This window comes from Nanorana parkeri, unplaced genomic scaffold, assembly GCF_000935625.1.
Source record: "Nanorana parkeri isolate BGI_ZX_2015 unplaced genomic scaffold, ASM93562v1 scaffold189, whole genome shotgun sequence".
Classification (NCBI taxonomy): Eukaryota; Metazoa; Chordata; class Amphibia; order Anura; family Dicroglossidae; genus Nanorana; species Nanorana parkeri.
Window position 1 is genome coordinate 1459072 of NW_017306457.1, and position 19672 is coordinate 1478743.

Here is a 19672-nt window from a genome sequence, read left to right on the forward strand (position 1 = left end):
ATTAGTCTGTATTGTTTTAGAAAAACTGTCACACGACACTAAACAAAAATGTATCAGTACTTGTATCTGTGAGTACTTGGACAAGTATCGGTACTGTACAGTACATGAAAAAATGGTATCGGTGCATCCCTAATATATATATATTCTGTATTTCCCTTTCCAATGCAATATATATATCAGTATATATAAAACAAATCATATATTAAAACAGAGATACAGGGATGCACAAATCCCAGGAGCTCCGTATGCTCCTTAAAAATGACAGCTGCCTCCTAACTTTTGAGTTTTTCTCGAGTCTAGTCTTGGAGCTGGAAAAGTATCTGTACTTGTACCGAGTATGGTACTTGGTATCTGCACATTCTTATTTTTATTTACAGTATAAGACCCTTTACTTTCTAGGTTACTGAATGCCAGCTTTTAAAATGCCTACTGAATGCCAACCTGAAACTAAGATTTCATCTATGGATAGACACTGGTGAGCTGAATCACTCACTGGCCTCTTACATCTCTTGGAATCTCCAAAGATAAGACCTTCTGTCTTTCCTTCATTCCATCAATCTACCTTTTTGAACGCTCTGTAATATGAGCTACGGAAAATAAGATTGCCTTGAAATACTGGCTGGAGATGGGAAGAGCTGCAAATTAATGTGATGCAGATCTTACCACTAGAATCACTATATCAGAAATAAGAAGGCAATGGGATATTCAGCTTAGTAGCAGACAAAGATTGCAGCAGACCAGCATGCAAGCAGTTTGGGTTCCTATTTAAACCTATCTACTTATACGCATTCCCTCTTGTCATGGATCTCACACTCCACCAATAGCATGGTATGCCTGCAAACACAGCTGATCAGCAGCCTCTGTTGCTTGCCATATCTAACCACTCGTTTGTGCTGTCACTAACCCAACCCAACTGATATTCTGTGAGGCACAATGAAACCAATTCCATGCCAACGGAATAATAAAGTTAAACTGTCAGCCATTTTTAACTGTAAAAATGTCTGGTACTTTTTTTAGCCAGAATATTCAGTTCTGATCTAATAAAATCTGTTCCACTTTCCTAAAGTTCAAAGTAGCTGACCCAATCACTAAGCATCCATCCTTATGAGAGATAAACAGAGTAGCCCAGCCCGTACACCTGGTCCATTCTGTGGTTCCTCCTGCACCCCCTGATGGCGCCTGTCTACATTTTAGGCCCTGTGTAGCAGTACCTCACCATTAATATGTGAAATAAAAGTTCTAGATAACTTGACCCTTTACTCTTCTTCATGGAATAGACTGGCACGGATGCAATCGAAACCTCATTTAAAACCAGACCATGTTCTCACACTTTTTGTTTTTTACTATTAACGGTTACTCTGTGACAGCTATCACAAAGCTGACTGAAGCCAGAAAATGTTCTAAATTACAAAATGATCCACTGTACTAAACTCAATGGCAGCCATCTAATGAACTTGATCTTCTGTGAGTTGTTTACCCTATATACATCTTCTTCCTCCTCTTCATGGTTATTTTCCTCTGGCTCATCGTCTTGCAGGTCACACGAAATGGCTCGTCGAATTTCAGGACCAATGTCGTGAAGAGTTCTCAGCCCCGCCTGTATATTGAAAGTCATATAATTAGGAATATTTCACAGAGAAAGGCTATAGATGCATTTACTTAGGTGAATGGAAATGTACTCAGCTTGCAATCTCTAATGAGTGATAGTTTAGTAATGGTGCCCATACACTGTGCCAATTTTGGCCGGCTTTTGAGGAACCACCCGAGATTCACACAGTATATGCCACTGTCGGCAACCTTTCGGTCGGCATCCCTCGATCAGCTGACTGAAGGAGCTGGCTGGCTCATTTTTGTACAATAGGAGTCGGCAGCCAATGAGCTGCCCGCTCTTGTCTGGTATTTTGACAGTGGCCGGTGGATGCTGGCAAAATACAATGCAAATTGCGGGATTCTTCAATCGACACATTCCTTAAGGTGCCCATACACTGCACGATTATCGTACGATAATCGTATGCGATCGGTTTTTCGTACGATAATCGAGCAGTGTGAACGGAGACGTGCGACCGTTTCTACTGTACGGTCGCACGTCTTCTGTCGAACCAGCATGTTCGAACACCAGTCGGGAATCGTACGATTCTCGGCTGGTTAGAACGGTGCTCGGAAGATAAATGCTGAACGGGCCGGTGTGCGCACGCGCACACTGCCCATTCAGCATTGCGGTCATCGGAAGCCCGCCCCTCAGGGGGGCGGGCTTGCGATGATCGAGAGTGCGATCTGCCTGTCCAAGATAGGCAGATCGTACGTTTTTTTAATCCCTGTACAACCATCGCAAGACTAAAGTCTTGCGATGGTTGTAGAGTGTATGGCCACCTTAAGTGTTGATGGAGGAATTTACAAAACGTTTCTCGATCAGCCTGTGGGTTGAACGAGAAAAATAGATCAGTGTATGGCCACTTTTAGGGTAAAGGTGGCCATTGTGGAATAGGCAGCCTTAGCGGTTGAAGGACACACTGTTCTTGTGCTCCATAGCAATCAGACACTTTCTTTCATTCTTCCACACAGCGTCAGAAGAATTAAGTTAGCACTGTGTTTGGCTCGTATGAGGAACAGGAACTGTTCAGGTCAGGCAGATATGGGCCCCTATAGAGAATGAATTCAGTAATAGGTAAGAGCAAATCTGACTGACTTGTGTCTGCAAGCTGCAGACAAGTGGGCAGCAGTTCCTGGCCATCACTGGGCTGGCTTGATGTGGGCGCTGCCTTACTGTCTGCAGACTGCTAACAGCTCAAGCTCCAAAAACCTCTACAGAGAATATGTAATCCATTAAAGTTCTTTAGTTTCAATGATATTGTATACATATTTACCCATTGTAGCTCATGTACAAACAGCTGGCCTCATTTTGTTGTAATGCTTTCAGATTTATAACACCTGCTGCCTATTCCCATCTGTATACTTGTCTAGTATTAATACTGACTAATCTTAAGCTTATAGCTGGGAAGAGATGACTAAATATCAGTGATCAGTATGAAGTTCCTGCTCGGAGATGAAATACTGAAATGTGTAATTATGCAAGCTCTTTACTACCCACTGCCCAGCTTCTTATATAATTACACTTTCCAGGCACTGCAAGGCCCCTGAATGATTATATTGCATTGGAAAGGGAAATACAGAAAATAGTGGTTAATAGTTTGTAAAACGGAGGAGAGACTGGCTTCATTTTGTATTCTTTGCTACCAATGTAAGGAAAACATCAGTAGATAAAACTCAGTTATATTTTTAATGTCTGTACTGGCAGTTTGAGAATTAATCACAGTGGCTAACAACGTTTCCAGAGCTTTATTTATTCCAAACACAATAACGCACTTTGGAATTGTGCCTGGAGCAATGCCCACTGTCTCCCTCTTAACTCCCATATGGGTCTGGCTCTATGTGTTAGATGAGGCAGCTCGCTGGCCAAAGGAAGAAATGTACTAGAAGAAGGCTGAAGTGCTGTCCTTCCCAATAATGTCACACAATGACTCTGACAGCTGGCTGAAAGCTTCTGTAGGCAGCACTAAGACCACCAAGTGGGCACTTTAGGAATGCCACCAATTTGCCAAACTTTCTCTAAACTTTGCCCATATGTGGACTAAAGCATGCTCTGCTTTGGTAAGCTGCTGAATTATTTTACTGTTCTGACTAAACAGTTGATAATGTTTCTCCATTGAGGTGCTATGATGAGTTAAACAACAGAGGAAACCACAGCAGCTTAGTGGAAACTCCTGCAAATGTACAGTACATTTTAGTCTCTGGAACAATGGCGCTAAACTGGCATTATGGGCCCCATGCAGCCCTCAAGTGCTTCCATAAAAACCCTACTGACCTTGTAGAGATGATTTTGACAATCTCCCTGAAATTTGGAAGGGTGAAGGAGATAATAATTGGGGGTTAACAAAAACAAAAAATACATCATTTTTTAGTGTACTGATTGATGCATTTTCTTGTACCACATCAACAATTCCATTGCACAAGTTCTATATGTTGCTGCACCAGCTATGCAAAAAAATCTAAATAGAAGTGATAAGCAACAGTTCCTAATAATGTCTGACAGTGTGCCAAACTAATCAGCCACTTACACCAATGTTCTAAGTTAAATATTGTTCTAAAATGTAGACCATTATCACAGTCCTGTAATCAGTGTAGTGAGGGGGTGTAGACAGCGAGAAGCAGCACTTCAGGAGGGAGAGGAGAGGTGGATGGACAGAGATCACACCACTATCCAGCAACAAATTGTTCTGCAGCACTTTCATTTATTTGGCACATGAAGCACTAAATAAGTACGCATATCGACACTGGTGCTTTTTTCTCCATTCATCAATATTTGTTAATCCCCCAAATGTGGTAAGAAAATGCATCAATACATATAACTAGTAATGTACTTGCCAATGTTGGTACATGTTTAGGGTTCACAAGCCATTAGCTAAAGCATTTCCCATAGGTCCAAACTGTCCCTCATTTGGAGGAACTGTCTCTCTTTGGGAAACAAATCCCTCTGTCCTTCTTTCCTGCTCACCTGTCCCTCTCTTTGCTCTGATGCATTCACCTCTACAAAAAAACCTACTATTTAACTATCAAACAGGTTTTACTGCATTAAATCTTTCATTCAGCTTTTACATTTTGTGTTTTATATTTTGAAAAGCCAGTACAAAGGAAAGGTAGTGGTGAAAAAAGCAATTGGTGAAAAAAGCAATTTTGGGTTTAACAATGTTGATCTATCATTTTTGATATAATAATTCTTTATGGTCTGTGTAATTGGGGGAGTGGCAGGGGTGTGTCCTTTGCCTACATACTTTGCACTAAATGTGTTCCTCTTTCTCATCTCAGAAAGTTGGGAGTTATGATTTTTCTATTAAATGAATTTGGAATTAATAGACTTTCATTTCCTTTAAAGATTAGCAAAATTAAAAATGATATCTTGTGTGGTCCTTTAGAGGACTCTAATCCAGTGATCAATACTTGCCTATGAAAACATATTGATTGGTTTGTAAGAACTAAAACTGTGTTGCCCATAGCAACCAATCTCATTCCAGGAATAATTTTTCCAGTGCATGACCATAAAGGCAAAACAGCAGGTTTGTCCTTCACCTACAGCCTGGCACCAATGTCTTTACCTGCATTATGTTAATCATGGTTTTATATGCGTGTAAATGCTCCCTTATAGTAGTCTTACAGTCAGACTTAACAGGGTACATTGATAATATGATAAGGGCAATTCTACATGTTAGAACATATCAAATTTCCTATGACTAAAATGAACTACGAAATACTATTCACATATGAAGAACAATAAAAGATGAATACATCAGCACTCCATGATCATAAGAGAAAAAGGGAAAAGATGAAGAGGAGATTATATAAAATAACTATTAAAGGTTTTTTCCAGCAATAAGTGGCTGTTGGCAGACTCAGTCATCCACCGGATTCTTTAAGTTCTGACAAAGCCAGCAAGGAGTCTTACTACACATGCTGAATAGTCCATTTAATAAAACAGCTAATCCAACAAGTAGGGTGAGACCCACTAGAGAGATCTTGCAGCTACAGTCCTTTAGATACATACGCTGCTAATAAGTGAAGCCAGTATCCACTCTAAACTAAAATATTTTTTGCTGGACTAGTCCTTTTACATCAATAATCATCCACTATAAATAGAGGTATTAGATATGCTCAAAGCATGTTCCATTAATGCACATGCTACACTATAACACACAATGAACGCCTTAAAATCTCTTTAAAGAAGTCATACAAAATTCACAAGTCAACAAGCTTATGAAATATTAATCTGCCTACCAAATGATTGAAAAAACGCAATACTCAACAGGCAAGGAGCACACAACGACAGACAGGCAACATGAAGAGGAGACGTACACTGTAGCAGTGGACATAAGAGACAAAGTAGTCAAGCCTTGGAGTCTCCCCATGCTTCCGATCCATTGATGCAGCTTCACTCTCTGCTTCCTGGTTAATGTGAGCCTTGCACTGTTACAACAAGCAGACCTCTCCTCTCAGCCTTGCCGTGTATACATAAAAGGCTCATTATGCTGCAGCTGAGTGACAAATTAACCTCAGGCGGCTTTTACCAGCTGACTGCATACATTTAACAACTGTATAGCCCATTGAAGCTTTCTGAATTACTTTGTGAGTTCTGTGATATTACACAGGAGAAGGCCTACAATTGCTGAAATTTAGAGCCTTTGTGCTAACTGGGAAAACCAATAAAGGGAATATAGCATGAAAGAAAATAGAGGTGGGCTTCTATTAGACGTTAAGTTAAGCAAAAGGATCACTTTTCAATATTTGCATGATTCATCCAAAGTCATTTTTTTGAAAGTTATTGTGAAAATAAATAATAATGAGGGAAGCACGGTACCGGTTTTTCAGTATCCAGTGCGAGTACCAATATTCATATTTCGGTACTCGCCATTACCGAGTATAGATACCAGTACTTCTGGTAGCATGGAGCCGGCTAGGCAATCAGGAAGCTGGGCAGCGTGTCATTACCCGATGCTCGGCTTCTTGATTGCACGGAAAGCTAGCTCGATGCTGTTTGGCCGGATTGATGCTGAATGGCTGGGAATCCGACATCCCAGTCAATCAGCATGGAGCTGGCTTCCTGATTGGGAACCCAGCCACTCAGCATCAAGCCGACCAAACAGCATGGAGCTCCATGCTGTTTGGCCAGCTTGATGCTGATTGGCTGGGAAGCCAGCTTCATTACCCAAGACCAGGCTTCCTGATTGGCCAGGAAGCAGGCTCTATGTTCCTTTGCGACACTGCTGGTCAGAGAAAATTTCCCTCTGACTGGAAGTTCTGGTATCAGGATAAGTATCGGAGCATTTGGGCGAGTACTAGTACTCGCCAAAATACTCGGTGTCGGCACCGATAGTAGTATCCGCATCAGTGCATCCCTACTAATAACACATGCAACGCTACCTACCGTAGTGTTAGGGCAGGGGTAGGCAACCTTGACACTCCAGCTGTGATGAAACTACACATCTCATTGTGCTGCTGCCCCTGAGAGTCATGCCTGTGGCTTGAGTCTGAGTCTTGCAATGCTTCATGGGACTTGTGGTTTCATATCAGCTGGAGTCATGAAAAAAATTCTAGCAGAGTTTTTCAAAAAGACTTTGTCATCTCTTCTGCCAAAAACTCCTTGGTCTTTCTGCCGGCATTGTTTTTATGGGTGTGCATTGCCTACAGTGTATATGCAGTGCAGTGAACCATCTCGGTCCAGTCTTATTAGCTGTTAAATTCCAAGAGTGGAACACAGTGCTGGGATAATACAGCTTCCGCACGCATGCAAAGTTGTAACATCACTGGCTGCCCAGTGGTGGAACAGAAAGGATATCAGATATGGAAGAAATGGTGGCTGGCTGTGGTGGGGACAGAGAGGTGCTATGGGTCCAGCTTTAAAGTGATGTGTTTGTATGACGTCTGCAGGGACATTAGCATATAGACTCCTTTATAGAGGAAAATGGCTGACGTGAAAGGCTTAAAGTACTCTGTAAAGTACTGCTGGATTGGCTGACAATGTGAAATCCGAAAATAATAAACTCAAACCATAGAACACATTCAGAACTATATTTCATATTGTGAGTAAAGTTCTTTATTAGATTGGAAGTCTCTCCAAATAGAGCAGAAATGGCAGCAACAACACAATTTTTCAGCAGTGTGGGAAATGGTTAGAACTTCTGTCACATTTTATGTATGTCTAATTGTTCTTATGACACCCATTGCCCTGATTTCTTTTCTTGGTATCATAGGAACAGATAAAAGGATGGATATTTCCTGTCCTGTCACTAAGGCTAATGTTCTAATCCTTCCTTAATTGAGTTTGGCTTTAATGGTAATTTCCAGTATAAATTGGAATATGCATAGGCTTGGAACCCTCGATGCACCAACAGGCATCAGCTACAACCATAGTTGCCTCGGTTATCAGAGCTGAATTCTAAATGACCGTTTTTTTTAGCTGTATCATTTGTCCAGCCAGATATACAGTAATGATGGTCTGTCAACATAATATAATCAGACAGGACACATATCAGTTAACAGAGCTATAAAACTGCAGGTAGCTGTTTACCAAAAAGCTTTGTGCTTAATACACTCAAGATTTAGAAGATGAAGTGGGATTTCTAACTAATCTGCAAACACCCTTTGAACCCCGGGCTCTGTTTATGAAGGGTTAAATGCCCAATTTCCTAGGGATCAGGTAAACCTTTGTAAACAGACCACCTAACTGTTAAAGTACTGCCTATGAGAGAGGCCTCTTCCTAATCCCCTGACCATGTATCTAGACAGCCACATGGCTGTTTGCCCTGGTTGACAGGATCACATCTATCATGAGAATGAGATTTAGACACAATCTTCATTAGCATATATTAATAACAATAATACAGAGTATAATATAAAAGACAATCACCTGTAGAGCCACAGTGGAGTTCTTCGAAGGGTATTTCCCCACCAGTCCTTGTTCTTTTCGCTTCTTGAATTTCCTAAAGTAGTCCTGTATCAGGAAGGTGGCATAGAACTTCCCCACGGTTACCTCATCATCTAAATGAACAGACAAATCTTTCCCAAGTCAGCAACATTCACGATCACTCTGAACTCTAGCATCTGAAAAGAAATGTGATGGATGCAGCGGATACTAAGCTGTGCAGACAAACCCAGTACAGGACACCAGCAAGCAAGCTAGATGAAGATGGAGGATCTGAAGGAGAAACGGTAAGCGAGATCCAGCTAGACAGAGTGCAACTACTATGTGCTGGAAGTGAGGATCAGTACTTTTCGGTCGTAGTAGTTGGTAAGTAAAAAGGTTAATTGTACAATCTCGGATGGGGGGGGGAGGGGGCAGGCTCTGAAGTACGATACGTTTCATTTAGATTTTCTTTTTAAAACTTGTTTTAAATGTCTATACATTGAAAGTAGAAACCTTATGTTCAAGATTATGTAGCTATATTTTGCTGCATGCTAGGGATTAAATGATGGCTTTACAGCTCCTATGGTTACGGACTCGAAGCAGCTATTTAAAATTCCTCCGTTGCATAGCAGGTGAAGGCAAATCACACCGTGTACCCTGCCAGCTAAGTGCTGGAAACACATGTTCTGTCTTCAAGTTTAAAAGATAATTTGGGTAAGGTAAGAACTACATGTCAATCCCTTTCAATAGAAGTGCAGCTCTTAGCACCAGCCTTGACTCACCTAAGGCAAGAGGGTGGCTGGGTCCTAATAAGAGAACGACTCACGCTGGATGACATCATATTATTACTACTATCATATTTATAAAGCAGTAAGTGTTATATTCACCATACATTCAATGGTGGTGTATCACTCAATGATTATTAAAACACATTCACCAGGAGGATTCACTTACAGCGAATGATTGTTGAATTTACAAATATGTCCATATTTATTTATTATTCATTAATAATTGTGTGCAGGTGTATTCACTTCTGGTGGCCAGAAATGATGTCACCACAAGCAAAGAGGTTGTCATCACTGAACTACACACAATTACATCATACATGCACAAGTCAACACACATGTTGTACCTGTGCAGTAGGGGGTTCTCCTATGCAATGACCACTAGAAGACATAGAAAGCACAGCAATACTGTGGAGAAGTTCCCAAATCCCCATTCTGTACCAATAATAGGAAAACAATTCTAGCCTAATAACGTTGTTTTTCAGTCCTAACTGTAGTTGAAAGCTTGTGAACACTGTAATTCCACCAACAATCTTGCAGTAGTGTGTGTACTTTTGGCATTACCTAGTCATTGGTGCTGTGCTCAACATATCCATATTGGAAGCACATACAGTGTAGTCAAAACAATTAAATTCCAGACACATTTTATTTTAGTTCCTGTCCAGGAGACCACTCCAACTATACTGGAATTGGGTGTCATTTCTCCTATGTGGAGACTGGCTGTGTCTCTTTTGCAGAAACTTCTGTTGACTTCTGGTGACTACCAACACTGGAACATTAATGGATGGAGGTTCTCCCCAAAGGAGCAGGATAGCAATAAAAAATGATATAAGTTCTAATCTTTCTCTACTCTGTCAACTAAAAAGTTCTGCCTGGAACTACAGCAGTAAGCATCACCAACAGTACACACATCCCTTCACGAGTTTCTATCTCTGAGGTTTCCATCAATGGGCTGTTTTATGGATGTACCAGGGATAAAATACTTACCACCTGCAACCATTCCCCTAAAGCTGTCATTAGAACTGGCTCCTGGGACATTGAGGGAAATGTATGAAGGTTGAGTCACATGACACTACAGGACCCATACATGCAGGCAACATCTACCAAAGATTCTTTATTCTGAAGCATGCATCTGTATCAATATTAACAAATGTAGGGGAATACAGCTGGCAAGAGGCAACACTAGTTCCATGCCACCACCCTAAAACAGAATTGCTTCAGAATATTCTGAGAGGATAGTTGAAAGGAAAAGAGAAGGCTGCAGAGAAAGCTCAAGCACAGTAGTTACAACAAGTACAAAGCAGTTCCGTAAAGGCCATGCAAGCAGTAGAGATATACAACTAAAAAGACTGAGTTAGACAAAAACAATGGTTTTAAATGTGCAGTATCGAGGTTTATTTTCCCGTGGTTTAATTGTACTCAGAACTTCTTGAGCTGGGATATCAGCACTCTGTTGTTGTCACCTGTTGCCACTGGAAGAAAGTGGCTGCTCTAGCCTAACGCCATTCCTATTGCTGCTCCTTGTATCATGCTGAAGAGCAGAGTGGCCAGCATGCTCTGCTTAAAAGACTGAGAATGTCACCTTCACAACGCTCAGCCTCCATCACCACTGGCACTGGGGGTCCTCAAGTTGCTTCCAGACCTGACCACTCCTTAAAGTTGCTTCAAGACTACAAAAGTAGAATAAGCTACAAATGACTACAGCAAAGGCATGTTGGTATTGTTATGGATGGTGAGAGAAATGGATTCTGCACCTTTAAAACACCAGACAGGTACAGGATAGCAATAAATAAGTCACATGGCTGATTGGCTGGTGACAGGGGAGAAGCTAATACATATTACTGAATATTATTAAGGCCATTGTGGTGCACAAGTATACACTGATTTGCTGGAGCGGGAGGGGACCTTAAACACCTGGGGTTTGGTGTGCTTGGGTGAGCTACAATAAACCCCAGAGCTGATAATTCAAAGCCTTCAAAACGTCTAAATGTTTCATGGCACCGATTCTGAATCAGGCAACAGAGTACAGAATCTGGCGGTGGTAACATGGCTATGATTATGGTTCTAGTATCAATGCACCAAATATAGCTGTGGTAACATGGTTTTGATGCTGACCCTGTACCGATTTACCAAATCTGGCCCTGGCAACATGGCTATGATTATGGTCCTGGTATCAATGTACCGTGATCTGGCTCTGTAACAAGATTCTGATTCTGGTCCTGTTACCAATGAACCAAATCTGACCCTGGTAACTTGGTTATAATTCTGGGTCTGGTAGCAAGATACTGGTACTGATTTTGGTAACACAGTAATGATTCTATCTCTAATAATTTTATATTGGTTCAGGTTTGGTTCTGATCACAAGGTACAGATTCTGGCTTTGCTAAAATGGTAACAAATGTAGCTATAACATGGAACTAGTCCTGAATCTCACAGCATGCTATTTATTCTGGTTTTGGTATCATTGTATTGGTTTTATCTCTTGTACTGAGATGCCTGGCTTTGGTAATGTTAACAATTTTGACACGGGTAAAGTGGTTCTGATTCTATTTGCTTCTGTTTCTAGTAATATGGTACCCTATGGCTAACGCGATACATTTTCTAGCTTTACAAGGACGGTGTGAATTCTGGTAACATTGTTCTGATTCTATGTCTAGTTATGTGGATCCAGTTCTGGCATTAGTAACATGGTTTCAGTTTTATTTCTGGTAACATGGTAGTGAGATTGTAGCTCTAGGAACATACTACTGATTCTGACTGGGGTAACTTTGTACAAATTCTGGCTCCAATCACATAGTTTAGGTTGAAGCTTTTGTACTGGTTATGGCTTTAACAGCATGGTAGTGATCTGGCATTGGTGACATGGAGCTGCCTACGGCTGTAGTAACCTAGGTTAGATTTGGGCTGCAACAACTTGATATAGATTTGGTCTTATGTAACATAGTACTTATTATAAGTCCGATAATATGGTGTTGATTCTGGCTAATGTTAAGCTGGGTTAGACTAGGGCTCTAGTAATTCTGACAGTTCAGATTCAGACTCTAGTAACACAGTGCTGCACTATTTTTCTGACTGCACTGGACAGGAATGCAGGCACTGATGTGCCACGCGTTTTCGGTGCGGCCGATCACATTACGACCGGAGAGCATGGCTGTTGTACCCTTGACTTCAATGCACTGCCACACCTCCTCCCGCCCTAAAACAAAGTGAGCCAGTCGGAATGCGATCCAGTGGCTGGTGTAAAATAGCCCTTAGAGTAGTACCAGAACAACTAAATAGCTAAACCCAAGTACATCACACATATCCCCCTGGGAGAATTCCATATTAATTTGTCCACCCGGATATATATACTCAACTGTGATTACAAATTTAGCTACATAATTAATTAAAATACAAAATATATAAACATATAAACTAGCAATGCTGTACAAGAAATGCTCCAGGAATGTATCAATGTTTGACAGGTACCCTCTCGCTCTGGCCATTATCACAATGTCCCCTGCCACTCAGCTCAGTCCTGTCTCCATATACATTTAAAGAAACACATACACAAAGCACATATAGAACACATTAAGTCATCACAAGAATGATCAGCACTAAGAAGAATACAATTAAGGAATAGAGAAAAAAAAGAAGATCTGCAAGAACAAGTTAGCACATCTGCAATTAATCACAATATACATGACATGAAAGTTATTACTACACATATCCAGGTTCAGGTGGAAGACACATTTTGTGAATCAGTAGATGAAGAAAATATTCTGTGTAGCAGTAGTTAAACTATACACTGACATTTATCAAAACTGGAGCAGACGAAATCTGGAGCAGTTGCCCATGGCAAACCAATCAGCTTCTCTCTCTCATTTTCAAAGATTAACTGAACAAACTGAAGAGAGAAGCCGATTGGTCATCATGGGCAACTACTCCAGATTCTATCTGCTCCAGTCATGATAGATTTATCCAAATATGTTTATCATCAACTTAGCCTTCCTTCTCTCCAAAAACCCATCTGAACTTTACTGTGTAGAGAAATGTAATAGTGAAAAACTACTGTTCACCAAGAGGTGTTGTAACATATAGGAAGCTTTCAAGGCTGAGTTAACTCAAGACTCATATCTAAGTTGGGTGAACACTGAACTATTAAAACACCCATTGGCTGATAGGAAATTATAGGCAAAGAAGACTCCATGGGAAACTCATTGGTGTAACCCAAAAATGAGAGACCAGTTTTTGGGTAGATTTTGCCTTCTGTTTTAGTTTTGTACAGTGATAGAGCGGTAAACAGTTAGAACATCTGTCACATTTTTACTGTTGTTTGTGTCTCCAATGGGAAGACTTCCCCTTACTTCTTGACCTGAAGACACGTCACCAGGCCACAAAGTGAAGGGAATACTCCCCACTAAAGGCATAGACCGCAACAAACACCGGACAAACCTTTTAACCGTTCCCCACCCTAATACGGCTGTCTGTGTAGCTGTTGAAAAGACTGCCCCCTCAATTCCATTTCTGTTGATCTGGAAGACAGGGACAATCTCACAAACTCGAGCATCAACAAACAGCTGAAAGAGATTAAAAATTTTCTCCTATTTTTTAAAAAACATTTTGGCTATAGTTTTTTTAAGATTTTTCCAAATTGAGCCAAACCTTCTGCAAGATACAGATTAAAAGACAATTCCACCCAAAGACTTATATCTCACCATCTGTTAAATGCTGCAGTGTTAAACCCACCAATGGTTTCTTTTTTTTTGGAGATCTTTGTGCTTGAATTTCAAAATGGTGGCAGTCATTATGAACCATTCTGCTCCCTGTCGGCTTGTTTTATTTTACATTGTGTATAATAAAACAGCAGATATGGTAACACTGACAACAGGAAAAACTCCAAGGTGGGAAGTAACACCTACAATAGAAATATAATTTTTGTACTGCTGGTTCTTTAAATGCAAAGAGCTTTCCGGCCTTATGTCACTGTGACGTGTATATGAACATCTATACATATAAAAGGTGTAGGTCAGCCAGCACTGATTCTTATGGACTTCTAACAGAGCAGATATTCCAGACACACAGATAAAAACACAAACAGCACCATGCTAATAATTCTACTTGTGCTTCACAGATTATATGGCGGCATGACCTGTGGATGTTACTTCATCCAGAGCAAAGTGTAAAGCTGAACTCCCCAGTTCAGGGTCCTTCTCTGCACTGCAAGGGTTAACTGCTCATTTTGCATAGGGGATGATGAATAAGGTAATATACTTACATCATTCCTCACTCCTCCGACAACCAGCACCATGTGCGTTGTCCAACACCCTGGGTCATCGGCATCTTTCCCTACAATGCAGGAGTGATGGTCCTGCATTGTATGGGATGACATTAGAGAGCTGCAACCGATTGGGCAACAGAGAAAAGTTTTTCAGCTGATTGTTTACAGCAAAGAGGAAGCCTGCAGGAGTAAGGCATATGGTAACTATGTCACCGTATTCATCATCACCTAGGCAAAATGAGTAGATAACCTTTGCAGTGTGGAGGAGGACCCAAGGCAAAGGGAAAAGTTTTTTTCTCTCTGTTGTTAAACAGTCATGAGGAAAATACTAAGGCTGTCATTTCTTACCTCTCCTTGCAAAAATGCTAGTCACTTGGCTTTTTATTTAATGGCTTGACTGACCTGGAAGATGTATGCAAGTAAGAACTGATATTTCTGATCTGCATACCTGTCCAGGGTCAGTGCCTCAGAATGTAAAAAAAGGTGGCAGGACAAGATAACCGCCAGGCAAAAAGCATTTTCAGGTGCAAGTTAGCAATAGCATCCTCAGATTTCTACGAAAGGTTTACGTTAATATCGAAGGACAATATAGTAATCAATTATTTTATAACATTATCAGTGAAGTGATAAACATTATTGTACATGCACTTCTGTCTATAAAAACAATAGAAAGACACAAGCGAATGCACAGATTTTTGAATTCCAACACAGAACGATAATATCCTCTCCGCCAACGAGATTTGTTTAATGGAGTTCCTTATTCTTTTGAAGGGTAGCATTCAGTGGAAGGGGTGTGACATGAACACATTGAGTAGAATCCCCTGTTCTGTCAACCTGCCAGTATGAAAATTCACACTAAGCATTCAGAGTATCAGAACATTGTTGTTTGAGGTCCCATTCACACATGCGGCCACGTGTACGCGTGACAAACGTGGCATAAAAAGCTCATGTGCAGGTTCATGCGTTTTTGGACCACACGTTGTCATGTGTCAAATCACCGGCAAAGACGCCGGTAATGGTGCCGCAAGCGCATCACGCCTTTCCCGCGTGCAGCACCCTGTGAACAGCACTGAATTCAGGAGCATGTATGCAGTACACCCAGCACACTCCCATCCGCTGATCACTTTTTGATGACGTTTCCTTTTAACTCTATTGTTAATAATGTGAACCCACCTACAGCTGGCATCTATAAAAGGGGTTAGAACGTGTGTGAAGACATTTTAATACGTTTGTTTTGTTCCTGATTATCTTTAGCTGTGCTGGTACTAGTGAATTACAGGTATACAAAATCAGTAATAGTGTGGCGCATGTAGATAAAGACTTTCACACTGACCGCCTGCAGGAGGGACAACTTGGTCCAGCAGCTTCATACTGGTCTTTTTCCATATTTTCTTGATGACAGCCCTTAGCTCCTCATTGGCCTGTTCTAGATTACCTGGACAGGAAAGGAGAAACAAATGATATGGAAAGACAAGTGGGAATTAATCCCACATACTCCACAGCATAAATATGATTTTAATATTCAATAGAGTCAATTCTCTTAGAAGCCTGCAGCTTTTGTAATAGTGTACTTTATGCGACCATACAGACTAATGGCTGTGCCTACCCCCTGATCTTACAGACAGAAATTACTTTTTACTAGCTGTCATCCAAAGTTCTTGATCCTGTGCAAGTCAAAGAATCAGTTGATCCATGAAAGGAGGATTACATCCTGTGGTGATTTGTATACCCATCAGACTAAACGGGGGTTGGACATTACTGAATAATAGCTGGCCATACACATTACCATCTGGCTATATAATGTTTGTACATTTACCCAAACTTTGTAGTGTTCCTAAACAATTTGAATGCAGCCAGGCATGCATTTGTACTACATAGTTGTTGCTACAACTAAAGGAGTTTGTAAAATGTTAATGTAATGTGTAGGGTCAGTATATGATTTCAAGACAATTACATTTTTAGAATCTCAACATTTCATAACCACGCCATGTTTGTGAAACACACAACAATAAAGCCCTGAAATTTAAAGTGACACTAAGCTCAGGAGTTAAAGCTTTAAAATGCATTCAGGTACTTGTGTGTGTGTTGTAAAGTAGCCACCACTCCAAGCTCACTCCTGTGATGGACTACAATCTCAGTACAAATAAGTAAACTAAACGTGAGATTGTAATCGATCACAGGAGGGAGCTTGGGGTGGTGACTACTTTACCACATACACAGGACCATAGGGAACAAAAGTAGCCACCCTCCAGAAGGAAGGACAGTGCCAGCACCAATTCAGAGATGATTTGAGGGTCTACAGCTGAGTGATACACAAATAAGATACATTTTTGTCAATAGGTAAATTACTTGAATGTATTCTTAAGATTTTAACCCCTAAGTTCAGAGTCACTGTAATTGTATGAGACCTCGTATTTGTCACTAAGATGCCTGTGAAGTTGTTAAAGGCCTCATCTCCTTGGTCATTAAATCTGCTGTCACTAAATATCCAATCAGTTACTGATTTGGTATTTCACACGTCTCAACTATATAACATGTTGCTAGAAAACAAATGATCCTAAAATCTAATCTACAGTATGTGGACAGACGTAATTCTATTTCTGCTGCAAAATACAGGAAGAAATAGAAGAGAAAAAAGAAACCAGGGGGCTCATCTATAAATCTTCCAATGGGAAAATGGCACTCGCATGGCACTAAATGGAGCTGAGGAGCAAGGGAGGTTCCTATGCTCCTCACGCCATCTAGTGGCCAGTAGTGCCATGCTAACGGCCTTCGCCCAGGTATAAGCTGGATGGAAGCTTTATAACTTAGCCCGCTGCTGTCCTATTTCTCTTCTTTCTTTATAAATCAGCCCCAGGTTTCCACTACTATAAAGTCAAACAATAACTAATAGGGAGGAGTTTGGGATTGAACCAAAAAGACGGCAGTGCTGTTACATGTATTAGGAGAGATTTACCTCCTTGAAAGCTTTTTTACTATTTATGTTTGTGAGTACATTTTATTATATTAAATCTTATATGATTTTACGGAGTACGCTATGTAGTGTCCTGCTTTTGTCTCCATTTGCTACAATTCACTGACACTGTTTGGGAGCATTTCCACCGCTGGAGAATTACATCTTTTTAGTGGAGAAAAAAAAGAAGTTTTTCACCGTCTAAACACCGGGTGTCTTTCCATCTGAGACTAAAAAGGGAAGTGGCGTTTCCAGCCTTTTATAACGTAAGGTCGCATGGAGAGGTAAGAGTTATTCTATTGGGAGTGGAAAGTGGAGATCGCAAGGAACACTAATAGGACTATTCACAGAAGGGTGAAGAGTTTGGAGAAGGCAGGAGAAGTGAACAATCGAGGACAACATAGCTGATTTGGAAAAATTCTCTAATTCAGCTCACTTTCCAGTTCAGCTATGTTGCCCTAGATTGTTCACTTCTCCTGCCTTCTCCAAACTCTTCACCCTTGTGTGAATAACCCTGTAAGGAATTATTCAATCACTGGCTAATCACATTCACCTCTGTGCTGGTTGCACAATTCACTTTATGCTGCACGATATATTTATCACAAGTGGACATATGTATTGTGTATGTGTGACTACAGTGGACTGTTATCACCCTGTTCAAATATTCAACTTTGTTACTGCATTAGAATGGATACATTCTGTTACATTATTTGAGGCACTATAAGTTTGATACAATTGTATGGCAAATGCTAAGTTTCATATACTGGATTTAGATGCGGAGCACATTTGAGAGCGCGGCACATTTTACCTAATTTGAATAGCTCTCTCCACCCCCACTGTCAAAATTGTACAGCTCCTTGTTTCTGTATTGGCGAAATGTTATGTACCCAATAAAATAAAGTATTGGTTTGTAATAACATACCCTCCGTTTTGATTTTCAGGGCTGTTCTAACCAAAGCAAACAACGTGGCATTAAACATTACTGTCCCATCGCTGTTCAGGGGCATATTCATGGCTACCAGTCTCTGAGGGAGGAAAACAAGTGTTAACTATTGCATATGCTTCATTCATTCCCAGTTAAATCAAGAGATCAAAACTTCCAGTCTTGGTTATTTTTCTGTACATGCGTGTATCTGATTGACTGTTATGAGGCAGCCCAGTATGTTTCAATCTTATATAGTTCTTCCATTAGACATTTTAATAAGGCCTGGTTCACACCTAGGAGTTTTTGAGCAGTTGGGAAAGCACTTTTTAACGCCCACCACAAGAAATCCCATGATTTTCAATGGCCCCTGTTCACACCTGAGGAGCAATACGCCAAACACTTGAAAAGGCATATGAGCTTCTTTTGGCAGTTAACAGCACAGTTTTGTCCCATAGACTTCAATGGAAATGCTCGAAAATGCCCGGAAAAAGCATGTTGCACTTTTTTTGTGCGCGTTTTTACACGCGGTCATTCATTTCCCTGCATTGTTTCTTAAGCTGCCAGTCAAAATGAGTGTTTCCATGTACGCATGTCAAAATGTGCAAATAACCGCACGCTGAACACGCGTGTACAAATGCACAAAAAACAAAGCCGCCTAGGTGTGAACCCGGCCTAGGTGTGAACCCGGCCTAAGTTCGCCTTTTCTTTCATCTGTAACTAAACTATGTTTATACAACATCACTAAAATAGAATGTAAATAAAATGACCTGCAACTATCACAGATCACAACTCATACAAGAAATCAGATGATTGCCAGTATTGTCATGTAAAACCAGGGAAAGCGGAAATGCATTTTTATTTTAAAAAATCACCCAAAAATGGGCGTATGCTACATGTATGCGCACTTTTACTTACCTTACAGGCAACTCTGTGTGGACATAATTTTCCAAAACCCAAGGGAGGCTGAATACGACGGAGCAATGTGACCACATCCAGGTGTTTTATCCTTCCTCTAGATTACACAAAAAGGGTTCATAATAATAATGCAATAAATATATGAAGTTCAAAGTGGTGCCTAGTCTGAAAGGACATTGTTATCAACCAAGTTATTATTTAATAAAGGGAATCTGGTAAAGAGGAGCTGGCATAAGGATTACATTAAAAAACACTTACTACCTGTAAATAATATCTGTAAACAATAGCTTTGTCCTGCCCACACACGGTCAAATCTTAGATTCCAGATATGGTTATCCTTAGAACGTCTTTACTGGTTTCCAGTAGCCTTCACTGCCTCTAA

At 40.6% G+C, this 19672-nt stretch overlaps 1 protein-coding gene across 1 annotated transcript in view; it reads right to left on the reverse strand.

Moving 5' to 3' along the window:
- Positions 1-19672, reverse strand: part of CACNA1D (calcium voltage-gated channel subunit alpha1 D) — a 289622-nt gene that overhangs the window by 18103 nt on the left and 251847 nt on the right. Inside the window, exons 36-40 of the mRNA XM_018555255.1 lie at positions 19291-19387; positions 18373-18475; positions 15831-15932; positions 8456-8586; positions 1478-1597 (exon numbers count right to left, since the gene is read on the reverse strand). Of these exons, the coding sequence (XP_018410757.1) occupies positions 1478-1597; positions 8456-8586; positions 15831-15932; positions 18373-18475; positions 19291-19387 (553 nt within the window). The remainder of the gene's footprint in view (positions 1-1477; positions 1598-8455; positions 8587-15830; positions 15933-18372; positions 18476-19290; positions 19388-19672) is intronic.